At 39.1% G+C, this 25217-nt stretch overlaps 1 protein-coding gene across 1 annotated transcript in view; it reads right to left on the bottom strand.

Annotated features, from left to right (window-relative positions):
- Positions 1–25217, bottom strand: part of EDIL3 (EGF like and discoidin domains 3) — a 976894-nt gene that overhangs the window by 328340 nt on the left and 623337 nt on the right. The window contains exon 6 of the mRNA XM_077462438.1: positions 21714–21895. Within this exon, the coding sequence (XP_077318564.1) occupies positions 21714–21895 (182 nt within the window). The remainder of the gene's footprint in view (positions 1–21713; positions 21896–25217) is intronic.

The following is a 25217-nucleotide window of genomic DNA, read 5'->3' as shown; positions in this document are numbered from 1 at the left end:
AACATTCTGTGGACCGATGAGACAAAAGTGGAACTCTTTGGAAGGTGTGTGTCCAAGTATATCTGGTGTAGAAGGAACACTGCATTTCATAAAAAGAACATTATACCAACAGTAAAATATGGTGGTGGTAGTGTGATGGTCTGGGGCTGTTTTGCTGCTTCAGGACCTGGAAGACTTGCCGTGATAAAAGGAACTATGAATTCTGCTGTCTACCAAGAGATCCTGAAGGAGAATGTCCGACCATCTGTTCGTGTACTCAAGCTGAAACGAACTTGGGTTCTGCAGCAGGACAATGATCCTAAACACACCAGCAAGTCCACCACCGAATGGCTGAAGAAAAACAAAATGAAGACTTTGGAGTGGCCTAGCCAAAGTCCTGACCTGAATCCTATTGAGATGTTGTGGTATGACCTTAAAAAGGCCGTTCATGCTCAAAAACCCTCTAATGTAACTGAATTAGGACAATTCTGCAAAGATGAGTGGGCCAAAATTCCTCCAGGACGCTGTAAAAGCCTCATTGCACGTTATCGCAAACGTTTGGTTGCAGTTGTTGCTGCTAAGGGTGGCCCAACCAGTTATTAGGTTTAGGGGGCAATCACTTTTTCACACATGGCCATTATGGTTTGGATTTTTTTTCACCTTTAATAATAAACACCTTCATTTACAAATTGCATTTTGTGTTTACTTGTGTTGTCCTTGACTATTGTTTAAATTGGTTTGATGTTCCGAAACACTTAAGTGTGACAAACATGCAAAGGAACAGAAAATGAGGAAGGGGGCAAACACTTTTTCACACCACTGTATATAAGAATTATTGTTGGATGAATATCTGTATTAATATAATGACATGTTTTTTCACAAGCAAGGGACCTCTTACCCCATTAGAAAATAACCTCTATGTCACACTTACCACAATTTGAAAATGTATACTTTAAACCAGCAGAAATACCAGAAGCTAGCACAAATGTATTCTAATGCCACGTACACACGACCGGACTTTCCATCAGAATAAACTCTGAAGGTTCTTTCCGACGGAGTTCCACTGAAATGGACTTGCCTACACATGATCAGACCAAAGTCCGTTCATTAAGAACGTGATGATGTACGACGGGACTAGAAAAGGAAGTTCAATAGCCAGTAGCCAATAGAATTGATTCCATCGGAAAGATTTAAAACATATTCTATTTCTAGGAAAAGTCAGATGAAGCCCACACATGATCGGAATATCTAATGAAATGATTCCGTCTGATCTTTTCTGCCAGAAAGTCCGGTCATGTGTATGTGGCATTAGACTGCAGGCTATATGCAATGACATGTTATTAGTGCATTTATTTCTTATATTTATTTATTCTCTTAAGATTTACTTTAGCTTTCCTTTTGGTTAGCCATTAACTAATGGGAGATGTGTGCAATATGTTAAACCTTTTATCGAGTTTAAAGTCTGCTGTTTCCATAGCAACTATCCCCTTTTGACACTTTTTAACAATTGCTAATCTCTTGACAACTGTATGTACAAGAATGTTTTTACTTACTATACTTTATAAATGAAGACAACGTGCAGTAATTTGTATAAAGCTAAAAGAATACTAAGAATAACTACCCAATGATATTAGGCAAATACTAAGGAAGAGAACAAAAATATTTAGCATTTTTTAAAGGACATGTGGGATTTATAGTGACCCACACAAATAGCCTTTTTATTTTTATGTCATGTTGACAATTAGTAATATTAATCAGCTGCTAGAACTTCATAAAGGGATGTATGTGATGCTTATTACAAAAATGAAATCAATATTATTCTTCACTGCACAGTGAATAAAGAATGTTTTCTTATGGGCTCTGCAATGTAATTTATGATAGTCAATGTAATCGATTTCAGAGCATCAAGGTCCTTGTATTCTAATTTCTGTCTTGTCTTACACTGAGGATGCTAAAACAATTACTACATTTTTTATACGTAAAAAAAACAAATATTCATTCTTAGTAGGCAAGCTGGGAAGGGCACAGTGGCAGAATTGCTTCCCCTGGTTGTCACTCTCAGATAGAGTCATTTATTTTTGCAAAATGGGTGTGGTTGGGTAGGAATAAAGAATAGATGTTTAAAAATTTTAACTTTGAATACTGAATCATGTAAAAAAAAAAAAAAAAAAAAACAGGGTTTCATTGGTTGACTGAAGACAAATAAAGCAATGTTTCAATGTATTCATGAATATTCAATATGCATGTTTACATTATTTTGCATTCTGTATTTCTTCCTTTCTTTCCAAAAATAATATGGTTTACACACTACACTAAAAAGGTAACATATCTCTTCTTCAAAGGGTATACCAAGCAAGGAAGTACAGAACAATCAAGTTTTGCATGGATGATAGGATCAATCAGAAATTACATGAACTCTTATAGTGTAAAATAACCAGTAAATGATCAAAAGGGGAGGTAAAAAGTGTCCAGTATGGAAAGAGGAAAGAAAAAGGTTGTGGTGTACAATAGACAGGGAAAAGAGGGCCATCCATGTAAGTGACGACATGGGGGGAAGGCATAGGGCATCGCAGAGGACAGGCGAAGGAGGAAACAGAGAAGAAAAAACACACCCCCCTCCCTAGTGGCAGGACAGATAAGGAGCACATGAGGGCTTTGCCTCCCTTTGAAATGTAAAGTCTAACCAGGTCTTCTTGAAGGTTTCATGCTTATTCTGGGAGGAGAGAATAAAGTCCTCCATATTACAAAAGTCATCAACTCAAAGCCTAACCAAAGGGAGAAAACAGGAGGACTTGTGACTTGTGTCTTTCCATTTTAAAAGAATGCAAGATTTGGCAGCATTCGAGAGATGATAAATGTATACATTTTGCTTGGATTGAAGAATGATGAAGCAGAAAGAAGGCCAGATCACCTGGAACAGTCAAATCTGTGAATTTCTGGAAGATATGTTGTACTTTGTGCCGCAAAGGGGTCAACATTGGGCAAGACCAAAATATGCGAAGCAGTGAGCCCCTCTCTGAGTGGCAATGCCAACAGGTATTGTGAATATCGGGGGGGGGGGGGGTGGTTTTGTGTAAGACAGAAGGGGTTCTGTACCACCTTGATAGGATTCTATAGTTACTTTCCTGATGTCTGGATTAGTTTAGAGAGAAAAAAAGTATCCTTTGTGAAGGAGAGAGTCATTTGTAGATCCTGCTCACATTGAAAAAGATAAGGAGATTTATAATGTCCCTGCAGTTTTAAGAGAAGAGTGTAGACCTTGGAGAGGGAGTGTCTGAGTGGACCCAAATCATAACATAGGGTCTCAAAGTATGCATGTGGTTTCAGAAAAGATTCAGGAGGAGGTAAGGAAGCTATAAAGTGTGTAGCCTTATGAGTTTATGTGAAATCTCCATTAATACCTGTACAATATTGTAATTAGAAATATATTTCCATTAGATTTAAATATATATGTAAAGTATTGAGTGTTGTGTTGGTGTTACTGTAATTGGTTCAACTTCAAAGCTTGGCCTTTTGTTTTCCCTGATAACATCTCACCTGGGAAGTAAACAACAGCTTTCGTTGACTCATCCAATCAGGCTGTTCCCAATATACATTGACTAGGTACAGTGACCAATTAGGGAGAATTATATTAGCCAACTACAGAAAGTAGGGGGGGGATATAATGCTTTGTGAGCAAGCCAACTCACTCTGGTGTGGGAGCACACGGCAGTCACCATGGGCTGACCTGAAGTTAACAGGTAAACTCACTCTGAACTTGCACCTTATATTGTATTGTAAATATGGTTCTGGGAGTAATTTGTAAATATCATGTAAGCCAGGGGACCTACCCTGTATATTGTGATGTAAATACGGTCTGGTGTGTAATTTGTATATATTATGTAACCCTATAAATAAATGTGTATTGCTGATAGAACTACCTCTTTTGTACAAGATCTCTCAGATCTAGATATGTATATGTCCATACTACTACAATGATTGAGGTGTATGCACATAATCATAAATACTAGTCAACAAATGGCGACCACGAAGGGACAGGAAAAATTGGTGGTCTCTTTCAGCAGTATCTCAAGGGGTTGCAATATCTACAAAAGGCATACTATGAAAGGGTTTTTCATCTGAAGGCTAAAAAGTAACATTGGGTGCTCTATGTGCTCAATATAGAAATGGGCTATAAAAAATAGCTGTGTTGTACAGTGTGTAATCATTAGGAAGCCTACTGTTAGTATACTAAGGAACACATCATTTATGCTAAAAGCTAAATATATTATAGAATTTGTACATGAAGAGTCCAGATACATTAGAAGGAGATGAAAAGAGCTGTTGCCCAATGTTTATATGCATGAAGATTCAGTCTATTTAAAAAAAAAAAAAGGTTTGAAAGATGATTCCTGCAGTGGATGAAGTGCATGTAACATTGAGAGTACAGCACAAAAGATGGATAGGGAGGACAGACAGTCTTTAGAAAATGTGCTACTTGTAGCTAACAATATTGGCAAACTATTGCCAGGAGTGCACATAACATTTCATGCAGATAATGTCTTGCAACGATGTAAATTGCTGGGAGTTGCCAACTCCAGAGATCAGGTTAAAGTTTTACTATTAACAGTTAACTTAGACACATGGTCTTCCTTACCAGACCATGTTAAAGAAGGAAGAGCAGATTACAATGAAACTGTAGATGAACTGCTAAAAATATTATATCCCTTTGACCTAGGCTTAATAGCAGCGTTTAGACCAAAACAGGAAAATAACGAGAATCCACTTCTATATGCAAACAGGCTATGGTCAGCTTACTATGTAGGCAAACGGAGAAATGTACACAGAGAGGACCCAGAGTACAAAACCCTCCTAATATCTAATGCCCATCCAAAATTTAAAATTCAATGTGGATTTTTTATAAATCCTCTTAAAGATTCATATCAAAGTATCATGGATTGTATGCACAATTATTTTCATGTAGCCAGAAGGTCTAATTCTGTGAAATCAAAGATTTATCACCAGCCTACAAACAAAAATACCTATTTATCAAGTCACACTACAGGAGAATTGGCCACCTTTTCAAACAGAAAGAGACATCATTACAATTACAATGCCTCCAAAGATAAGATCTATAGGCATGGCTCCACAGTTACTAGTCAAAGGCAAATAGCCTCATGCTCCCCTTTGAATGTAAATACCATGGAAAGCGATCTCAGATTACAGCACAGGAGATCGGTTCTGAAAGAACTTACGTTAATAACCACAATTACGTCTCTTGAAAATGAGATTAAGCTACTGAAGGCACATATTCATAATTGGGAAAATACCAATAAAATAATGGAAACATCACAACATGTTCTTAAGGAAAAATATGAATCATGCCATGCAGATGTGGTACAGTGTAATAAAGAACTGAAAGAAATAAAACAATCTTTTGATCAAATTGTTAAGACCCCACAGAAAACCGTCTATTCCATTCAAACAGAAAATACAGGAGGGAGGCCCAATCTATCTATATTATCTGCTAGGACTTCCCCTTAGGGGGAACAAAACTTAAATATAAGCAATGTATACACAGCGAAAGAAATACCAGATCTAATGTGTCATTCAGATGTCTATGATCTGAGTAATTTATTTTCACCAGATCCAAGTGCGGATGTCAGTGAACATATAACAATGTAAATATGTAAATGTAACAATGTGGTAGTGTTTGCTTTCTTTGTGCCAACGAAAGGGAAAAGGGTAATAACTTTTGTATAAGTTATATTTTCCAGGTGCAGGGAGCTCATGAAAAAGAATTTACATGTTAAGCAGGTGTATCAATATAGATGTATATACATAAATACATACACCTAAGGTAATGTATATTAGGCTAGGTATTCAAACATGGTTATTAGTAATATAGATGTTTATCTTCCCCAAAGGATCAGAAGACTGCCATAAATATTCAAAGGTATAGGGTACAAGTGTTGCTTAGTACAGAATCTTACTCTTGCTTCAGTTTATTTTTATTTTTTGTTTTGGGTTGGTGTTCTTGGTTGTTGTTTTTTTTTTCTCTCTCTCCCGTTTGCAGAAACACATAACAATTAATTTGCAATTACCAAGGTGCTATCCAGGATGTATGGGATGCAATCGAAATGAATGTGTATGTTTGAGTGATGGAATGCATGGGTATGAACTGTCCATGTGTAAACAAAGATATTTTTCTTTTTTGTACTTAACATTGCTTTATGACCATAAATAAGTGTGATCACACTAATGCGCATGCGTTGTACTGTTTATAAATTATTTTATCTTTTTTTTTTATTGGAAATGAGCTCAATACTGGTACCAGTTTAAATTTAGATTTTTTTTTTTTACAAGTTTAAATGTACTTGCGAATAAATAACCTTTTGCACAAATATGAAATCTCAATCCCTATAACTATGAGGAACTGTAGGGATGTGGTGTATATTTTTGTTTTCTCCTTTCCTGTGGCTTAGAGTGAAGGTCCATTCACTCTGACACTCGGAAACTACATGATACATTACTTTGCACCTTGTGACATCTTATGGATTCAGTAGGTCTTCTGTTTTGTTTTGTTTTTCCTTCCAAATTAACTCATGTGATGCTAATATGTGTGAAGGTTATAGATCTACATGTTGTCATTTTAGAATTGAAGTCTTTACAAACCTCCCAGTTTTTCCATATTTGGTCTGTCAAAGTATAGACTCATTACCTTGGCTGGAAGTCTGTTCCAAGCATCCACTACTATTGTAGACCATTATGAACCTCTCACAGAGGTACAGTGAGGTGTTATTAATGATTTTTAAGTTTTGTATTTTAGGGTAACTGCCCAAACAAGGATGGAGGATTGGACTCAGACGGGGCAAAGTATTGGGAAACACAGATGAGGACCTTAAAACATAATTTTATGTTGGTTTTAAGGAGAAGCCTTGAATGGAATTAATTACAGTCAGGCCTAACTAAATTCTAAAAAAAAAAAAATGTTTTGGGGGCGGTCTGTGTCAATAAACAGAGGTCCTGCGCTCTCTAATACAAATTTTTGTGGCCTGCTTGACTTGCAAATTGTTTTGCACTGAGAGTCAAGTAATATGTTAATCACCACCGAGAGAGGGTGTTGCGCAATGTTTGAAGGCAGATTCAATCACTTTGTTTAACACAATTACAGATTCAAGGCTCTTTAACAAATTAAAGGTTGAGGCAGCATTCAATCTGAATAGTTTTATTTATTTATTTTTTTCTTTATTGTTTAGTTTTTTCCTTCAACTTTTTCTCTTAAGGAAAACTATTTTTTTTTTCTTTACTTCCTATATCACCTTATTTTTTTATTTTTTATTTTTTGGGTGATTCTTCAGTTTGGCTTGCCTATGGTGAAATAAAAAAAAAAAAAAAAAAGAGGGGAGTATGGGGAACATTATATGGAGAACATTTAAAGCAATTACAAATGTTGATATAGAATATTAAAAGCTTCCCTTTAGCATTTTGGGGATGGGTTGAGTATCCGACAGTTTTTGTTTTTCTTTTATGACATTGGATAATTGTTTTATATGAATTTAGGTCATTGTAGCTATTATCATGACAATATTAACATTAGGGTTTAGCTACAACCATGTGACTATTTTCTGTGTATATGTGACATACAATCCTCTCTACAGTTCTAATATTGGGCAGTCATCAGATGTGGTCATTGATCATTTTTCTTTTTTTTATGTTGCTCAGTTTTTCCTTTTTGTGCCATAATAAGTTCAAAGAGCATTGCGTGAATATCATATAGATATACTGGGACTGGTGAGACTCATAGTGATTGGCAAATATCAGGGAGTATAGTACAATTGTACTTAAGAGTATTTTAGTTAGATTTTTCCTGAAGCCACTAGTGACTGGTGACATCACACCTATCTGTATTCTGAAATCAAGTTATTTTTGTCTGCGTAGGCGACACTGCCTAATCTGCAATGAGAACTCTTAAAGTGATGACCTCTTCCATAGCCTGCTAAAGGCAGGGCTCGTGCAGTAGCTACACACGGTAGCCAAGGACGAAGCGGTATGCCCAATGTTTGGGACCAGCACTGAACATAGCTTCAGTTAAAGGAGTTAGGGGTGAGTTGCGATGGCAACAAGAGCCCCTGAACACTTGAAGGGTCATACACAGACACACAGTGGTATACAGCAGAAGTTACTTGCAGGCATATGACCATGGAGGAAGAAAGATGGGGGATGGAAATCAGACACCTGGCTGAAGGGCGTAACCAAATTGTTACACATGTCACTGAGAAAGGGGTCTCATTAGTATGTCGCAGTATATCTATGGTAATTCTAATGAAAGGTCCTAACTGCTCAGACTTACCAGACGAGCATTAATTTGAATGCATGTGTCTCAAATGTACTTGTGGTTTTCTTTCTCTACCTCTGTCCACATTAACAAAGTATAATCTTAGCCGGGAAAGCTGATCCAAAGGCCATCCAACGGGAATCACCATGGGAGGCTGTCCCAGAAGCAAGGGCAACATGACCAGATTGACATTATTGACTTTCGCACTATCATTATTGGACGGTTGAGAACAAGGATCCTCATGTCTTTTTTTTTTATGCCTCTTGTTTTTTTTATTGTGTTTTGTATCCTATGATTTTTATTATGGACTTATTACATTCAGAACAAGTAAGGACTACCGATACTGGGATCCAGAAATGTGAACTGTAGAGATGGGGAGTTTAAAAGTTTTTTTTTCTTCTCAAAGAGTTTTATTTCATGTCAGAGGGCAAAGCCAAACGTTCAAAATATTAAAGAAGATTGCACATAAACCATTATTCTATGTGTGGCCGAGTCTCATATTCTTAACTGGCCACAAGGGGCCATCTGTAGCCTTATGAGTTTATGTGAAATCTCCATTAATACCTGTACAATATTGTAATTAGAAATATATTTCCATTAGATTTAAATATATATGTAAAGTATTGAGTGTTGTGTTGGTGTTACTGTAATTGGCCTTTTGTTTTCCCTGATAACATCTCACCTGGGAAGTAAACAACAGCTTTCGTTGACTCATCCAATCAGGCTGTTCCCAATATACATTGACTAGGTACAGTGACCAATTAGGGAGAATTATATTAGCCAACTACAGAAAGTAGGGGGGGGGATATAATGCTTTGTGAGCAAGCCAACTCACTCTGGTGTGGGAGCACACGGCAGTCACCATGGGCTGACCTGAAGTTAACAGGTAAACTCACTCTGAACTTGCACCTTATATTGTATTGTAAATATGGTTCTGTGAGTAATTTGTAAATATCATGTAAGCCAGGGGACCTACCCTGTATATTGTGATGTAAATACGGTCTGGTGTGTAATTTGTATATATTATGTAACCCTATAAATAAATGTGTATTGCTGATAGAACTACCTCTTTTGTACGAGATCTCTCAGATCTAGATATGTATATGTCCATACTACTACAATGATTGAGGTGTATGCACATAATCATAAATACTAGTCAACAAGTGCCTTAAATGGAAGGTCTTTCAAGTTGTCAATTTAAAAGGGCCTGTGAGCAAGGTGAGGATGGCCAGGGTAGGCAACTGACCATTAGCAAGGAAGTGCTAAGCTTGGTCAATATTTTGCTCAAGAAGATTGTGGAATGGTCCCACAGAGGAAAGCTGGGAATGCTGGAATACCCAGAATAGGGTAAAGAGGGGAGTGCATCATGGATATACCATATTTTAAAAGAGATCACCCACAACACTTAATGGAAGGACCCAGTAGCGGATGAGGTTGATTGGTGAGATGGCAAGTCAGGCAGACACCACTGTAATCTACAGAAGGGAAAATGTGAGAAGGCTTGTTCGAGGGTAACTCACATTGTCAGGTCTTTGTGCCTGCTCCAATCAAGTAATCTCACCAAGTGGCATACATCATGGTATCTCATGATATCTGAAATGCAGTGCCTCCATAAGTTTTCAAATGGGTCACCAGTTGGCATTTAAGTGTGGGAATTTGTATTCACCTACACATATTTAAAGAGTAAAGAGTGAATAGATTTGAGGAAAGAGGTTACGATATGTATGGGTAGAGTTGACAATAGGTAAAAAGATGTAAGAAGTATTGTCATCTTGAGAATACTGTATAACAATGAAGAAACCAGGAAAACCAATCTTTGTCCCATTTCTGTAGCAAAGTCCAAAAGTCCAGAAATTAAGGTGCTGAGGTATTTGAATGCCCAGTGAAAATTAAAGTTGAATGTAAGGATGCAAACCATCATTGGGGGCAAAGCAACGTTTCATTTCAAAGTTAATTTTGAGAAAAGAAAGTTCCCTGTAGGTCTCAAATTCTTTATGAGGTTAGACTGAGAGATACGTGGAGCTGTAAAGGAAAAGCAAAAGTCATCTGCGTAAGCAGAGATTTTATAGTGGCCTTCACCTGCTTTTAATCCTATATTATATTTGGGTTGGAGCGCAATAGCAAATAAAGGGCTCAAAGGATAGCATAACTATCTCTGTTGAGTTCAATTTGAGAAAAATATTGCCACAGGTTTACCAGGAAACATCACTCATTACATCTCCAATCTTTAGGTTGGTTAACAGCTCTGGGAATTTCAGGGTGCATAGTCTCTCAGAAAATGTACAACTAACATTAAATTTTATATAAAAAATCCAACGTTTATCCTTCTTGCCTCTACCTAGCTAGCAGGTTGGTCATGATAAAAACATGACCAATATGACTATCTACTGTAAGCTAAGACAAGCAGAAAATATTTAGAATTTTTTAATATAAAATTTTGTATCAGCTGTACATTTTCTGTGAGACTATCCACCTCAATAATCCCAGAGATTTGTTTAAAAATACATAGGGTACACCCATGTACAAGGAAAGTATAATTTTATCAGGGAAGTAACATTATCTCTGCACAATACCTGTACAGACAGACAGACAGTTTAAAGACACATCAATTAAGAAGTGTCTGAAATGCAGTTAGACAGAATAAATAGATAGCGTGTCAGCAGTTCCTTAAATCAGGAAGAGATACATTCCAGAGAAGGCTCAGAACAGGCGTAAATGTAGGTGTAAAGATGGAAAGAAAAGGAGAGATGACAATGAGCTGAGATTTAGTTGATACACTGCCAATTAAACAGCCAGACATATGTGTATGTGAGATGCTTAGAAGGAATGATCAAAAAGAAGTCTCAGATTACAGATATTGTTATCAGAGATACATTGGCAGAATTTTTCAAGATAAAAGGAAGATATAATTGAAACATACTGATCTAAACGGCATTCTTTGAATAAGCAGCTGGAAACGAGATTATTTAAACTATTAAATAAAACAGGAGACAAATCATAGGGATTTTGGGATATCATCGTGGTCAGGTCTCATTTTCACCAATGTGCTTGACACTGGCTTCATGTGCTCTTATTTGGCCAACTTCAGCAGAAGCAGGAGAATTTCTGGTCTCCCTCTAAAGAAGGAACACAATGCCAACCTCTTTTAGACACATACTGGCATTCACTATGAAGAGAACAAGGTGCAATATGTAACCACTTTGTGGATTCTCGAGGTTCTTCCTGCTGCAGTTTTCAAACAACTATTGTACACATCTATTGCCTTGATCAATTATAATATTCCATATTCCAATTAAAGGCTAAACTCATATGTTTAACGATCAAGAGGTTCAACAGTGCCTTAGATAAATCTAAAGATAAACCATAAACATATTTCAAAAATTTCTTTCATTCACACATATTTCTAATAGCACAGGTCATTGGGAATCCCTCTTCCCAAAGCACACTATATATACACTATCCTGTAACACACTTTGTAATGACCATCATATTATGCATAATCAAAGACAATCAATATTAGAGAATACATAATTAATGGCCAAAACATCGATAAGCTAGTGAAATGAAAAGGAGATTTTTGTACACTGTGATCAGCTAGGTATCTGCTAATCAACAAGCATGGGCTGCAGTTGCAAATGTCAGCCCTTGAGATCAAAACGATGTACTGCCCCATTAACCATTATCTCATACAATTTTAATGAACAGTTGGCCTGATACAGTCACATGTATCAAAGCATCCTAACTGATTGTCATGACCACATAAAAAAAAGTTACCTTGGAGTTTCAAAGCCTAAGAACAAGCAAACTGCAGCTTAGCGTTCTTTAGATGTGGTGACTTCATCTGTTTTCTCTTTTCAGCCTTTCTTCTTTTATTGAGACAATAATACAGGATTCCTGGCGATGTTTCGCTATTAAAAATGGCAAACGTGCTTTCTTCTGAAAGCAATGGCACAAGTGGCTGAATCATTCGGACTGCACAGGAATGATCTAATAATTTTAACCTGACCTTTTAAAGCAGGAGACAGCTTTCCTTAGGTATCCCGCAGAGGCTTTCCTTATCTCATTTACATAGTAGGTGAGGTTGAAAAAAGACACAAGTCCATCGAGTCCAACCTGTGTGTGTGTGATTATATGTCAGTATTACATTGTATATCTCTGTATGTTGTGGTATTTCAGGTGCTTATATAATAGTTTACTTAAATTATTGATGTTCCCCGTTGATACCACCACCTGTGGAAGGGGATTCCACATCCTTGTTGCTCTTATAGTAAAGAACCCTCTACGTAGTTTGCCAGTATGGTATTTGTAAATTTAAATTGTATCCCCTCTCAAGTGTCTCTTCTCCAGAGAGAATAAGTTCAGTGCTTGCAACCTTTGATCATAATTAATATTCCTCAGAGCCTTTATTGGCTTTGTTGCGCGTCTTTGTACTCGCTCCATTTCCAGTACATCCTTCCTGAGGACTGGTGCAGTGCTGTTGCTGGTACAGTTTTTGTTTATTGCATACTATAATGTTATGTATTGCATCATCACTCATGGGTTCCCCACTCCTTAACCTCTCACTTGTCTATGTACCTTATTGTAAAAATGTGTTACTATTGTACAAGCTCTGTAATTACCAATCCTGGTGCCATTGCTATCTTGTTTGTTAATCATCTTTGCTTACATCCTTATAAAAAACTAAAGATTAAAAAAAATAAAAAATCCTGGCCTAGGGTAAAAAGCACTAACTCACTGTATTGTATCTGTGGAGTAGCAATATTTGTCATCCTTGCCAGCTCATGTTTAGACTACACCACCTCATCTCCAAGATTGGTTGTAGTCAACTGAAGATAACCGGGCAAGGATGCAACACTGCTTGAGATTTCAGTATGGCAGAGGTACTGTGCAAAAAACTTGTGAGCTCACTGCATTTGCCATAGGACAAACATGTGTTTTTAGTACTTATTGAACAGATATAACTAAACACTTTCAATTCCATATTTAAAGTGGTTCTAAAGCCAGAACATTTTTTACCTTAATGCATTACCTGCATTAACCTCTTGCCGACAGCCAGCAGTAGATTTATTGCTGAGAGGGGGGGTCAGCCACAGGCTCTATGACATACCTGTACATCTTGGTTTAATTCCTGGTTCAGAAGAGCACATGCCTGTGTAACGACATATTCGGCGACCCATCACAGTTTGCTATGGAAGTGATGTTCCGTCACTGCCATCTTGCTACACCCCACACTCGTCCACAGTAAGGATACACTAAGAAGGGGAATGCGGACATGTTGTTACACCCACCAGAGTTTTGCATTTTACACGTATTTATAACAGTAAACTGCATTTATATAGTGAAATACAGGACTTAGAACTCTGTCTGACTGGTTAGATGTTGAATTTTAAAATTTAACAACTAACCAGTCAGGTGGAATTCTAAGTCCTGTAGTTCACTATATAAACTGACTTTACTGTTATAAATACATGTAAAATGCAAAACTCCAGTGGGTGTAACAACATGTCCGCTTTCCCCCTTCTTAGTGTATCCTTACTGTGCACGAGTGTGGGGTGTAGCAAGATGGCGGCGACAGAGTGTTACTTCCGTAGCAAACTGCGATGAGATGCCGAATATGTCAATACACCTGCTCCCCCTGCTGACATGTGCTGTGATTAGACACAGCATGTTTGTCAGCAGGTTACAGAAAATCATTTTGGCTGTATACCTGCTGATCAGCTGTGGCCAATCATAGCACAGAGATCTGTGTGTTGGTAATCACAACACACAGATCTGGCTCAATTTCTCCCTGCTATCAGTTACTGTAAGAAGGGAAAGCAAGGAGAGACCCAGCCAGATTACCTGTGAGTGAAAGAAGTACACATACACTCGCATACAATTATTAGGCACACGGTTAATTCCTTGATTGCCCTCCCGATCACTTCTGTCATCATGCCAATGTCTTAGTACAGTGTACAGTATTATCACTGATCACTGCATTAGTGCCACTAGTGGTGTTATTTTCCCTCCCAGACAGTGTCAGTTAGCACCAAATAGCCCACCACACTATCACAGGGACACTATAAGCCATTGATCACCACTAATATAGTGTTTGTACAGAATAATATCTTGATCATGATCTGAACTATACTAGTCTCCCCAATAGTATAATATCGGCAAAAATGCAAGAAGTTAAGGTAAAAAATGTCCCAGTATTTGTATCATCCCTCATCCCCCCATGCTGTGCCCATCTATAGCGGCTCTCTCCTCACTCTCTGTGTTCGCAGGGCAGAGAGGCAGCTGTGGGAGCCATTGACTCCTGCTTTAGTCAAGCAAATCCTGTGAGCAGAGAACGGGGGACAGGGCCAAGCCACACTCTGTGTGTTTATGGATGCACACAGCCCAGTTCAGGAGTGAGTCCACAAGTGCACTCCTATAGGAAGCGGCTTCCTATGGTGGTGCACAAAGAAGGAGCCAAGATCGGTGGTGAGGGACCACAGTAGAGGAGGTAAAGGGCCACTCTGGGCAATCATTGCACAGAGCAGGTAAGTATAACTTTACAATCACTTTAATAGACCAAAATGTGACAAATAAGAAAAGGTCACTCTAAAGCCCCGTACACACCGGACTTTTCAATACCCAAAGTCTGACGGAATGATTCCGGCAGACTATTCGATCGTGTGTGGGCTGCAACGGACTTTTGATTCGCAAAAGTCTGACAGACTTTAGAAATGGAACATGCTTCAAATTTTTCCGCCAGAACTCTGCCAGACCCAGTTCCTACCGAAAAATTCGCTCATGTGTATGCTATTCCGACGTACTAAAACCGACGCTAGGGCAGCTATTGGCTACTGGCTATGAACTTCCTTATTCGAGTCCAGTCGTACGTCATCATGTTCGAATCCGTCGGAGTTTGGTGTGATTGTGTGTGGCCAAGTCCGCTCATTCGGAAAGTCCGTCAGAATTCTGCCAGAACTCCGTCAGAACTCCTTCGAAAGTCTGTCGGACTTAATCCCTCGAAAAGTCTGGTCGTGTGTATGCGGCATTACGGTTTACATACACTCAAAATCCAAATTCAGCAAATGTTTATTTTGCTTTTGAATAAAATGGGAGAAGGAGATATAACTTTTGTCAGGTTTTAGTGCTCTTAGTGTCTACATTCCAGAGATTTTGTCTTACTTCACATTCCTATGATGGGGCCAGGGGCTAAGAGACTGATAAAACAAACTCTCCAATGAAGATACAGAAAGCAGAAAAAAAACAATTCTGTATATAACAGGGAAATACCTGAGCCTGTTTCTTCCATCTCTTGAATGGTTTCACAGGGAAAAAAGTGTGGCTCTTCAGAACAGTTATATGAAGCAAATTTTAGCTTTTCTCCACCCTACTAAAAACTAAAACAATGGTTTTGCTGAAGTTGATCCGTAATCCTAATCCTAATTGCTCATTATTTTTTATTCAGTTTTTTAATGTTTCCATTTTGCATTCCTCAAAAAACACATTGCTTATGGAAAACAAAGTTAACAATACAAATGTAATGATAATTACAGATGAGCTTAAGGTTCACCTTGGATGTTTAAGCATTTGAGTGAACGCCTTCACATTTACCTGTAGGAGCCAAACAACATGAATACTAGCTGTATTATTTCTGCTATTTTACATGACACCTTACCTCTCTCGATGGTCGTTAAGGCTGTGGAAGGGTGGAGGCAATATTTACTTAGCAACTGGAAGATCTTTTTTAAATCTGAACTCTACCCAGCTCCGTTACTTTCTATTGCTATTTGATTAATGACATCACCGGGAACTTTTATCACAACTACTGGGCCAGGGTTGTGGGGAAGAGGCCCTTGTCCTCATCAACATGGTGATAACATGCTTTTCCAGGTGAGTCTTGCATGCTCATCCTCCCTCTTTCCTAGCCAGCCAGGCTGCATGCTAAGGTAAGGGCCTTGTATGTTTTTTTGGGGCACTGCATTTTTTTTCATGATTTTTGTGTGGGCCCTTAAAATCCACATCAGACAAGAATGGTATGAGTTATGGGTGAACTTCACTTTTTTTTTTGTTGGGTGTCCTCCATTAGCATCTATAGCAGACCCTCATCTAGAATCAGTGTCTGACATAAATGAATGGAATCCCCACTCAGCTCTGTTTACAAACAGAACAAAGTAGCCAGAAGCTGTCAATTTGGCTGGCAATATAAAAATACTTGTTTATTAAAATTTCATGGTTACCTTCCCTTAAAATATTATATTTGTGGGGGCGTGAACAGCCTGTGAGCAAGATGGTTGCATAAAGACAAAGCTCCTCACAACAGCCCGCTGCTATGAGCGTCTACTGGCTCCCCGCTGTCTCCCTCCACCACCGTGGCACCCGAGAAGCTATGTCAGTAAAAAGGAAGGAAGAACGGCTCCCCCGCAAGCTAAAGGCCTTCATGTATCAGCTGACTGTGAGCCAAAGCCAAAATGGCAAGGCAGCCGGAACACTGAATGCAGTGCCAGCGGCTTCTCTCTCCCTGCATCCTGAGCATCCCGATCGCTCTCCAAAGGACCAGTACACCTCTCAGCCCACAGGGATGGAACCCCAGCTATCTCCCCTGGGCACTTCGATCTCAAGCAGCCCTGCAAAAGCTAAATTGCACATTGATGCCTCCATTCATGAGGTGAGTCACATTCCCTCGTTGTCAAATACAGCACCTCTACAATCAATCCAACACAATTCCATAGCTGCATTTCCCACTATGGGGCAATCTGTGCTGGACAATACACTAAAGGACATGTTAATGTCCTTAAGGAGTTCCCTGCAGGCTGATATGCTCTCTCTTATGCACAGATTTGGCCACAGCATAGAGGTACTAGAGGATACAGTATCCCACATTGAAGATTACTATCAGGGAAGTTCCCAGAATGGATGCAGTACTGGGCGCCCTGGGGTACGCCAGTGTGCACGGCCCTCGTGGGTGCCTGCCTGTGCACGCTATTGGGCGGGTGCTCGCAGGCCCTGTATCCTAGCACCTGTTACTTTGTCTGAGAATCTGATCTCCTGATTACCCCCCTTGCCCTTTGGATTTCCCTGTTTTCTGTCTGCAACCAACCGCGGCTTCTCTTTGACTCTGAACCTGCCTGCTCCTCTGTACGCTGCCCACCTGTTGCCAATTGTGCCTGTGATTGGACTTGCCTGTTCCGCTGCAGACAAAATACCACAGGCTTTATGCAAAAATCATGTCCAGTACCAATGGGTAGCACCAGCAAAAACTTCCATCACTTATAACGGTTCAAAGCATATAGTGACCTTGGTCCAAAATGGTTTAAGCCTCCTGCAAGATTGGGGCATTATCCCTGATACATATGCAGCAAATCCTATGGATCAAAGCAATGGAAGGGACCGGCAAAATCAACCATTACCACAAAGATCCACCAGAAACCATCAACCGATCTAGCAGTCACAAGGATGTCCACACAATGCGACTTAACACGTTTCCTGCTCACACTCGGTCTAGTGAACTCTTTACCCCCAAGCTCGCATTCCTTGGCACCAGTTGTGCCTATTTACAGGAAGAAATATCTAGGCATTGACCTAGAATTGTTCTTGTTTACTTTTTTTCTACGTTCCTAGTTTTACCAGTTCTTCATAGCTACTGCATTAGGTTGCTAAGCATTACCGATTGAATTTCTGTACCTTAAAATCATCACTCACACGAGTCACAAAAAGTGCCTCTATACCCTAATAATCTGAGGTATCTGTGCTGCTTAAGTACCAAGAATTACTATAACCTAAAAGAGCATCCTTCTGGAAGTTAGCATCATAATCTAATTGCGACATTATTTGTGCTCAAGAAACCCATTTATGCGAGTCTAATCATCCTTCATGTAATAACAGAAACTTTGCTGACATCTTTATGGCTAATGGCCCACATAAAAAGAAAGGCACCTTGACAGCTTTCAAAAACTCTATCTCCTTCCAACTACATTCCTGCATTAAGGATCCAGCAGGGTGCTATCTTATAGTAGTAGGAACTATCAACAACTCCCAATACACCATTGTATCTGTCTATGCTCCCAATGTCCATCAAATAAGATTCATCCGCAAGTTACACAAAAAAGTTCTCACTGTTCAACAAGGTGCAATTGTGTGGTGTGGTGACTTCAATATCACACCCAACCCCCACATGGATTCCACATCTCTCCCTAAATGTGGCAAACCTACCTTAAACCCAATGATGTCTAACTTAAAATTGTTCAATGTCTGAAGATGTCAACACGTGGAAGAACATGATTACACTTTTTTCTCCCCCTGTCATAACTTGTACTCCCACATTGACCTCTTTTTGCTGGACCAGTGGAGCTTACAAAAAGTTTCATCATTTCCATCCTCCCTACCTCCTGGTCGGACCACTCCACAATATGCATCACCATTGAAGACAACCCTTCATCATCTCCAGCCTAATTTTGGAGAATGAACACATGCATTCTACAAACCAAATCTCATTTACCCTCATTACGTAAGAGTATGGAAGACTTTTTCACAAATAATGCAGGCTCTGTAAAGAACTCTCACACGGAATGGGCTGCGCACAAAGCTTTTGTGCGGGGGCCTCTTTATACAGTTCTGAGCATGGGATAAAAGACAGAGGAGGCAGCACATTGACAAGGTATTAGCTGAAATTCAGACCACAGACTCCATCAATAAACAGAGTCCCCCAGTAGAAATCAAATTTAAAATTATCAAACTTTGACTTGAACTTCATTCACTCCTTTTATATAAGTTTGAGAAAACCCAAAAGCGTCTAAAAATGCATCACATGCATTTGGTAATGCAGTTTTGGTAATAAGTCAGGGAAACTACTAGCCCACCAAATTAAAGAACATAAACCTAGAGGAAATATTCCTTTCCTCTATCACCCTACCACTAAGCAAATAATAACTGACCCACAAGCTATTGCAAACGCATTCAGTATATTCTACAATAACCTATATAACCTGAAGGATGACAAGCTTACAGCCCAACCTGATAATTCCTCTATCCAGGAATTCCTAGATTCTGTCCAACTCCCCAAATTATCTGATGCCCAACTGATTACATCACATCTTCAGAAATAGGAAAAGCCATTAATACCTTACCAAACAACAAAGTCCCCGGACCAGACGGTTTTGTAGGGGAATATTACAAACAGTTCAACACCCTACTTATTGAACACATTACTCCTATGTTCAATGAAGCTGCCTCCTCTGCTTCATCCCCTCAGGAAATGTTGGAAGCATTGATCATCAATTTGCTGGAGCCAGGGAAGGAGCCCACTACCCCCCAAAATTTTCATCCAATTTCTCTCCTTAACCATGACACTAAATTGTATGCAAAGTAATAGCCAGTAGATTATTTGATCTTCTCCCAAATCTAGTGCACCTGGATCAGTCAGGTTTTATGAATGATCGGCAAACTTCTGACACCACTAGGAGGATGATAAATATTATCCACCATGCTGGATCCTGTGGGGTGCCTTCTCTGCTCCTATTTTTGGGGGCGGAGAAGGCATTCGATAGGGTCAACTGGGGATACTTAAATCAGACACTGAAGAAATTTGTTTTTCAAGGCCACATTCTATCGGCAATATTAGCATTATACTGTTCTCCACAACCTTTAGCATCACAAACAGAACAAGACAAGGGTGCCCCCTCTCAGCCCTAATTTTCAACTTAATGATGGAACCATTAGCAGAAAAAGTTAGATCTACACAAGAAATCAAAGGACTATCAATCAGACCACAAGAACATAACATAAACTTGTTTGCTGGTGACGTAATACTCATTTTATCCAGTCCCATTTCCTCTTGGCTTCGGTAAGGAACATACTTGAAACATTTAGCAGTATATCCTATTATAAAGTGAATGCTACTAAGTCATTCATACTCCCCCTAGGAATATCATCGAAACAGCAGTCTTTTCTAAGTAGGTAACATCCATACATATGGGCCGAACACTCAATAGCTTATCTAGGAATGAAACTAACACAAGTATCCTCCTTAGACCTTATCAGTCCTTGAAGAGATATGGAATCAACCCAAATCCCAGGCCATGAACTTTGTGTCTGGCTACTAAGCAACCCCCATCTTAAATGCAGTAACTTTCAATACTCCCCTGTCATCTATGCATCAGTTGTAGCATTTAATTACTTTATTACTAAGGCCTACAAAGGTGAAAAACCCTTCCAAATCCAGGTGCCCATATCTATAATACCTCACTTAATCCCTGATCTTCCTATACAAAATTGGCAAAATCAGGGTATTATATACCTATCAGACTTATACCTTAAGGGTTTGCTTAAATCATTTACCGTGCTACGAGAAGAATTCCCCATCCCTCCTACTGACTATTTTAAGTATATCCAAACAACTCACTGTCTACTACGTAATCCACGTCTACAAATCTATGTCCATGAAAATATATGAAAATACCTATCCAGCATCTCCATGAACACCAAAGATATATTAATATTTTACAATCTTCTAGGTGCCAAAAACACCTTCACCAAACTACCCCCAATGCTAAAATGGGAAAGAGATATTGGTAGGTGTTTCACCCCTCCCAATGGTCCATAGCACTGATATATGGCTACAAAGCAACTCAGGCTTCCAATCTTAGGGAACTGATATTTAATGTAAACCTTAGATGGTACATCACCCCAAACCAAAAGCACGCCTATGACTCATCGGTAGCACCTACATGCTGGAGGAACTGTGGGTAGATAGGGAATCTTCTGCACATCCTATGGGGTTGTAACAAAACTCTGGCATTTTGGATAGATGTTTTTTCACTAATCGGTAATGTTATCAAAACCCCAATAACCCCATCACCACATCACCACAGTTGGCCTTATTAAACATAGGAAGTGATCACTTACCCCCCCCCCCCCCCAGCTTCAATGTGTGACTACTCTCATCCTATTAGCCACAAGACTCACCATCACCAGACATTGGAAAACAGCAAACCCATTACGAGTAGAAGAGGTGATATCTTTAGTTTACACACATAGCTCTTACGAATGCATGTTTGCATGCTTGATAAATAGACTAACTTCCACCCAAAAATTTGGACCCCTTAGTTTGAATGGTTTCAAAGTAACACCTGTATTTAGCACTCTTGTAACGTTATGTAAAGATACTAAGCATTACCTATGTTTTCTTAACTGAGTGTTTATATGTTCTGGTATTCATGAAAAATGTATTTTATGTAATAATATGCATAGTCATTGGCAACAATAACTACTCTACCTTATTTTCTGTTTTAATCTCTGTATTATGATAAAAAACAATAACAATGTATTGGAAATAAAATATTAAATTTTTTAGCATTACATTTGTTATACTGATTCAAGAAAGGCAGTCATTAACCAAAGGGCTTTAACAATTGCCTGCAAAGAAAAAAAATATATAGTGCTTTACCTGAATCCATGGCCACCTGTCGTTTTCTGCAGATGTCCAGGCATTGACAAGTCCTTTTTTATTCAGTCGAGCAAAATATGGGTACCATTTTTGTAATCCAAAAAGAGCTCTGTGAGTTGAAGATGCTGTTACTTGTTGGTTTGAGATGATCCCTCCTTCCATACCCAGTGGTCCAGAACATCCTAAAAAAAGTAAATTAGATATTATGTATGACATATTTATTTTGCTTACAGGAATTTCCTAATTAAGAAAAGGGTAAAAGTACCTTGCAAAAAGAGAATAACTAGGAGCATTTGGCCTGAGAGTCAAGCAAAACAAATGAACCCTTTCATGGTATAGATTTTTTTTGTTGGGTTAAGGGGTTCTGTACTGGGGTGGGAAGAGCCTGATGGGGAACTGAGAGACTAGTTCGCCTTCAGAATTGGATTACTTGATTACAGACTTGATTGACAGTACAACTGTAGTGGGCAAACCCATAGCTGCTATTCAGTCCAACAGCGACTTTTAAATCCACGTACTGCTGTGTATTGTAAATCAAAAGTCAAGCGGACCCAATGGGGAACTAATCTCTTAGTTTCCTATCAGGCTCCACCTGCCCAGTAACAAGTAATTTCCCAAATATGGGCATTGTCATATTTAGGTAACACCATCACCTTTGCTTACATTTAGCTTTTGGCTGGGAAATCTCACATTTAACAGCTAAATTGGGTAATGAATTCAGTCTTCTTCAGAAAGCTATCACATACATGACAGCTTCCATGCACACACACTGCCTGCTTTGAGTAATTGTGTACCTCCTATATGCCTGCTCAGAGTTGTTCATAATTACTGCCAGTTTCCTTATATAAGAACTGGTGGTAATTCCTTTAAGAAATGTGTTTCTGCCACAGCGTCAGGCTCCGAAAGTGGCAGTAGTAATGATGCTTGCCTGAATTAGAAGCAGGCAGCTGGGAACTACCACCAGAAATCAATAGGGCTAATTTGAATTTTCTTTCTACGTGACCCATGGTGCCATGGTGCAACATCTTTCCGCATACAGTTTATATGTTATAAATGGGAATTGTAAAGGAGAAAATATTTTATAAGCTGAACCAGATGACCGCTGCTCTCAGAAAATGATATGGATGCACCTAAGTAAAATACTAAGTAAAATGTGGCTGTGTGTTGAGTTATTTTGAGGGGACAGCAAATTTACACTGTTATACAAGCTGTACACTACTTTACATTGTAGTCATTTCTTCAGTGTTGTCACATGAAAGGAATAAAATATTTACAAAAAAATGTAAGGGGTGTACTCACTTTTATGAGATACTGTAAATGCATATATCAATGATGCATACTTCTAATAAAAATATGTGCATATCAAAATGAAAAATAAAAACTATTAGTTCCTCAATACTGCAAATAATGTGTGATCAGTCAGTGAACTGACTGTGCCAACAAAGCGACAATCATCATTACAATAAAAAAACAAGTAACCAAAGAAATCAAATCAAATCAAAGAAAAAGCAACATACTGTATGTATGATAGAATAATATAAAAGTCCAATAATCTATCTCATCTCTGGAATTGCTTGCAAATCCCTACTGCTGTGCAACAAGGAAACTGTGTATATTCTTGTAAATTATCATTATTATTTACCACAATGTGATCCAAAACCATAATCAGTGTGAGTCCAAACACCCTGTGCAAAAGAAGAACTCTATAATATAGAAAGGTCTTGCAAAATTAGTTTGTTTTAATCCTCAGTTCTGATCTTAGAAGTTCTTATCTTTCACTCTCAAACATGGCAACATAAGAAAATAATTCCTGTTGTGGAAAACCTTCTTAAACCTTTTATTGAACATTAAAACCAAATGCACTCACTCATCTGTGTGCTGCACAAGTGTACTGGTTTTAAAGCAATTATGTGTATTTTCACTCTGTTAGTTAAATAACCCAAGCTTCCCCAAAGCACCCACCCCCATGTTGAGGGCACTTGGCCTGGTACGGCTCAGGAGAGGGGAGGGGGGGGCTCGCTCGTCCCCACCCCCTTTTCTGACCAGCCAGGCTGCGTGCTCGGCTAAGGGTCTGGTATGGACTTTGGGGGGACCCCCACACCGTATTTTTGGCGTAGGGGTTCCCCTAAAGTCCATACCAGGCAACGGGGCTAGTGAGGTGTCAATATCGCCGATGGAGGCGGTGACATTGACTTCCTTTGCTAGTCCCGTCTACCTGGAGTCACGTTTAAAATGAACGGACTTTACTGCGTGTGTGGGCAAGTCCGTTCATTTGAAAAGTTCGGCGGACCTCTGCCAAAAGCCTTGGGGAATGTCCGCTGGAAAAATCTGGTCATGTGTGGGCAAGTCCGCTCATTTGGAAAGTCCGGCGGACCTCCGCTGCAAAGTTCAGCGGATTGTCCGATCAATAGTCTGATTGTGTGTATGCGCCATCAGTGTAAACTGGCAGATAAGGAGACATGTAGCATGTGTTGTGTAGCCCCACTTTCTGATTCATTACAGCAGACCCCTGTGTCATGGTGTGCTCTACAATGGAGCTGAATTCCATCACACACCGGCTTCTGTTGCCCATCTGTTGTCAGTGCTCTTTCCTCTCCCCTACAGCAGCCACTCCATGACACAGGGGAACAAAAGCTTCTGCATTACATGACTGAAATGTAGTACTCAACTATATGGCTGAATTCCAAGAGCTGTGACATCACCCCGCTAGCTACCATTGCCCATCTGTTAACGGTGCACCCTCCTCTCCCCTGCAGTGGCCACTCCATGACACAGAGGACCAGGAGCTTCTGCATGTGACTGCAACACAGTAAGTTGGAAAAAGCTATTTGCACACATTTTTTACCAGCAGTATACAGAATAGGTAGGAGGTGAGGGACACAGTGTTTTTATATAACTTATAGAATATAAGTTTTATATACACATTATTATGTTGACAATGAAAATTCTTCAATCTGGCATCTTAGTTATGCCAAAAATAGAGGGAATCATGCACATGTGAATAAGAAAATCTGGATAGTGCTCAGAAGGTTGTTAGCCCACCCGGAAAGGGTTGTGGGAACAAGGCCTTTGTCCCCATCAACATGGGGACAAGGAGTTTTGGGGGGTAGAGAAATGTCATGGTGGTATTATTCTAAACACAGGAAAGATGTGCTAATTTACAGGCATACTAAGGACACCCCCCAGACACGATATTTAAAGGAATATTTCATTTTTATTGTTTCACTTCAAGCATTATTAAAATCACTGCTACTGTAAAATAAAAAGGCAGTTTTTAAACCTTTTTTTGCAATGATACATGTCCCCTGGGGCAAGACCCAGGTCCCCAAACACTTTTTTATGACAATAACTTGTATATAAGCCTTTAAAAAGAGCACTTTTGGTTTTTCATGTTAGTGTCCCATAGACTTTAACGGTGTTCCACGGCTTTTGAATTTGCCGCAAACACCTCATAATGTTTGCCTAAACGTGAGTGGATTACTGTACAGTACTATAAACTTCACT

The sequence above is a fragment of the Lithobates pipiens genome, unplaced genomic scaffold, assembly GCF_037356315.1.
Source record: "Lithobates pipiens isolate NorthernLeopardFrog02 unplaced genomic scaffold, aLitPip1_a1.2 Scaffold_3, whole genome shotgun sequence".
Taxonomy (NCBI): domain Eukaryota; kingdom Metazoa; phylum Chordata; class Amphibia; order Anura; family Ranidae; genus Lithobates; species Lithobates pipiens.
Note: the sequence above shows the minus strand (reverse complement) of the source record. Positions and strands in the feature narration are given on the sequence as shown.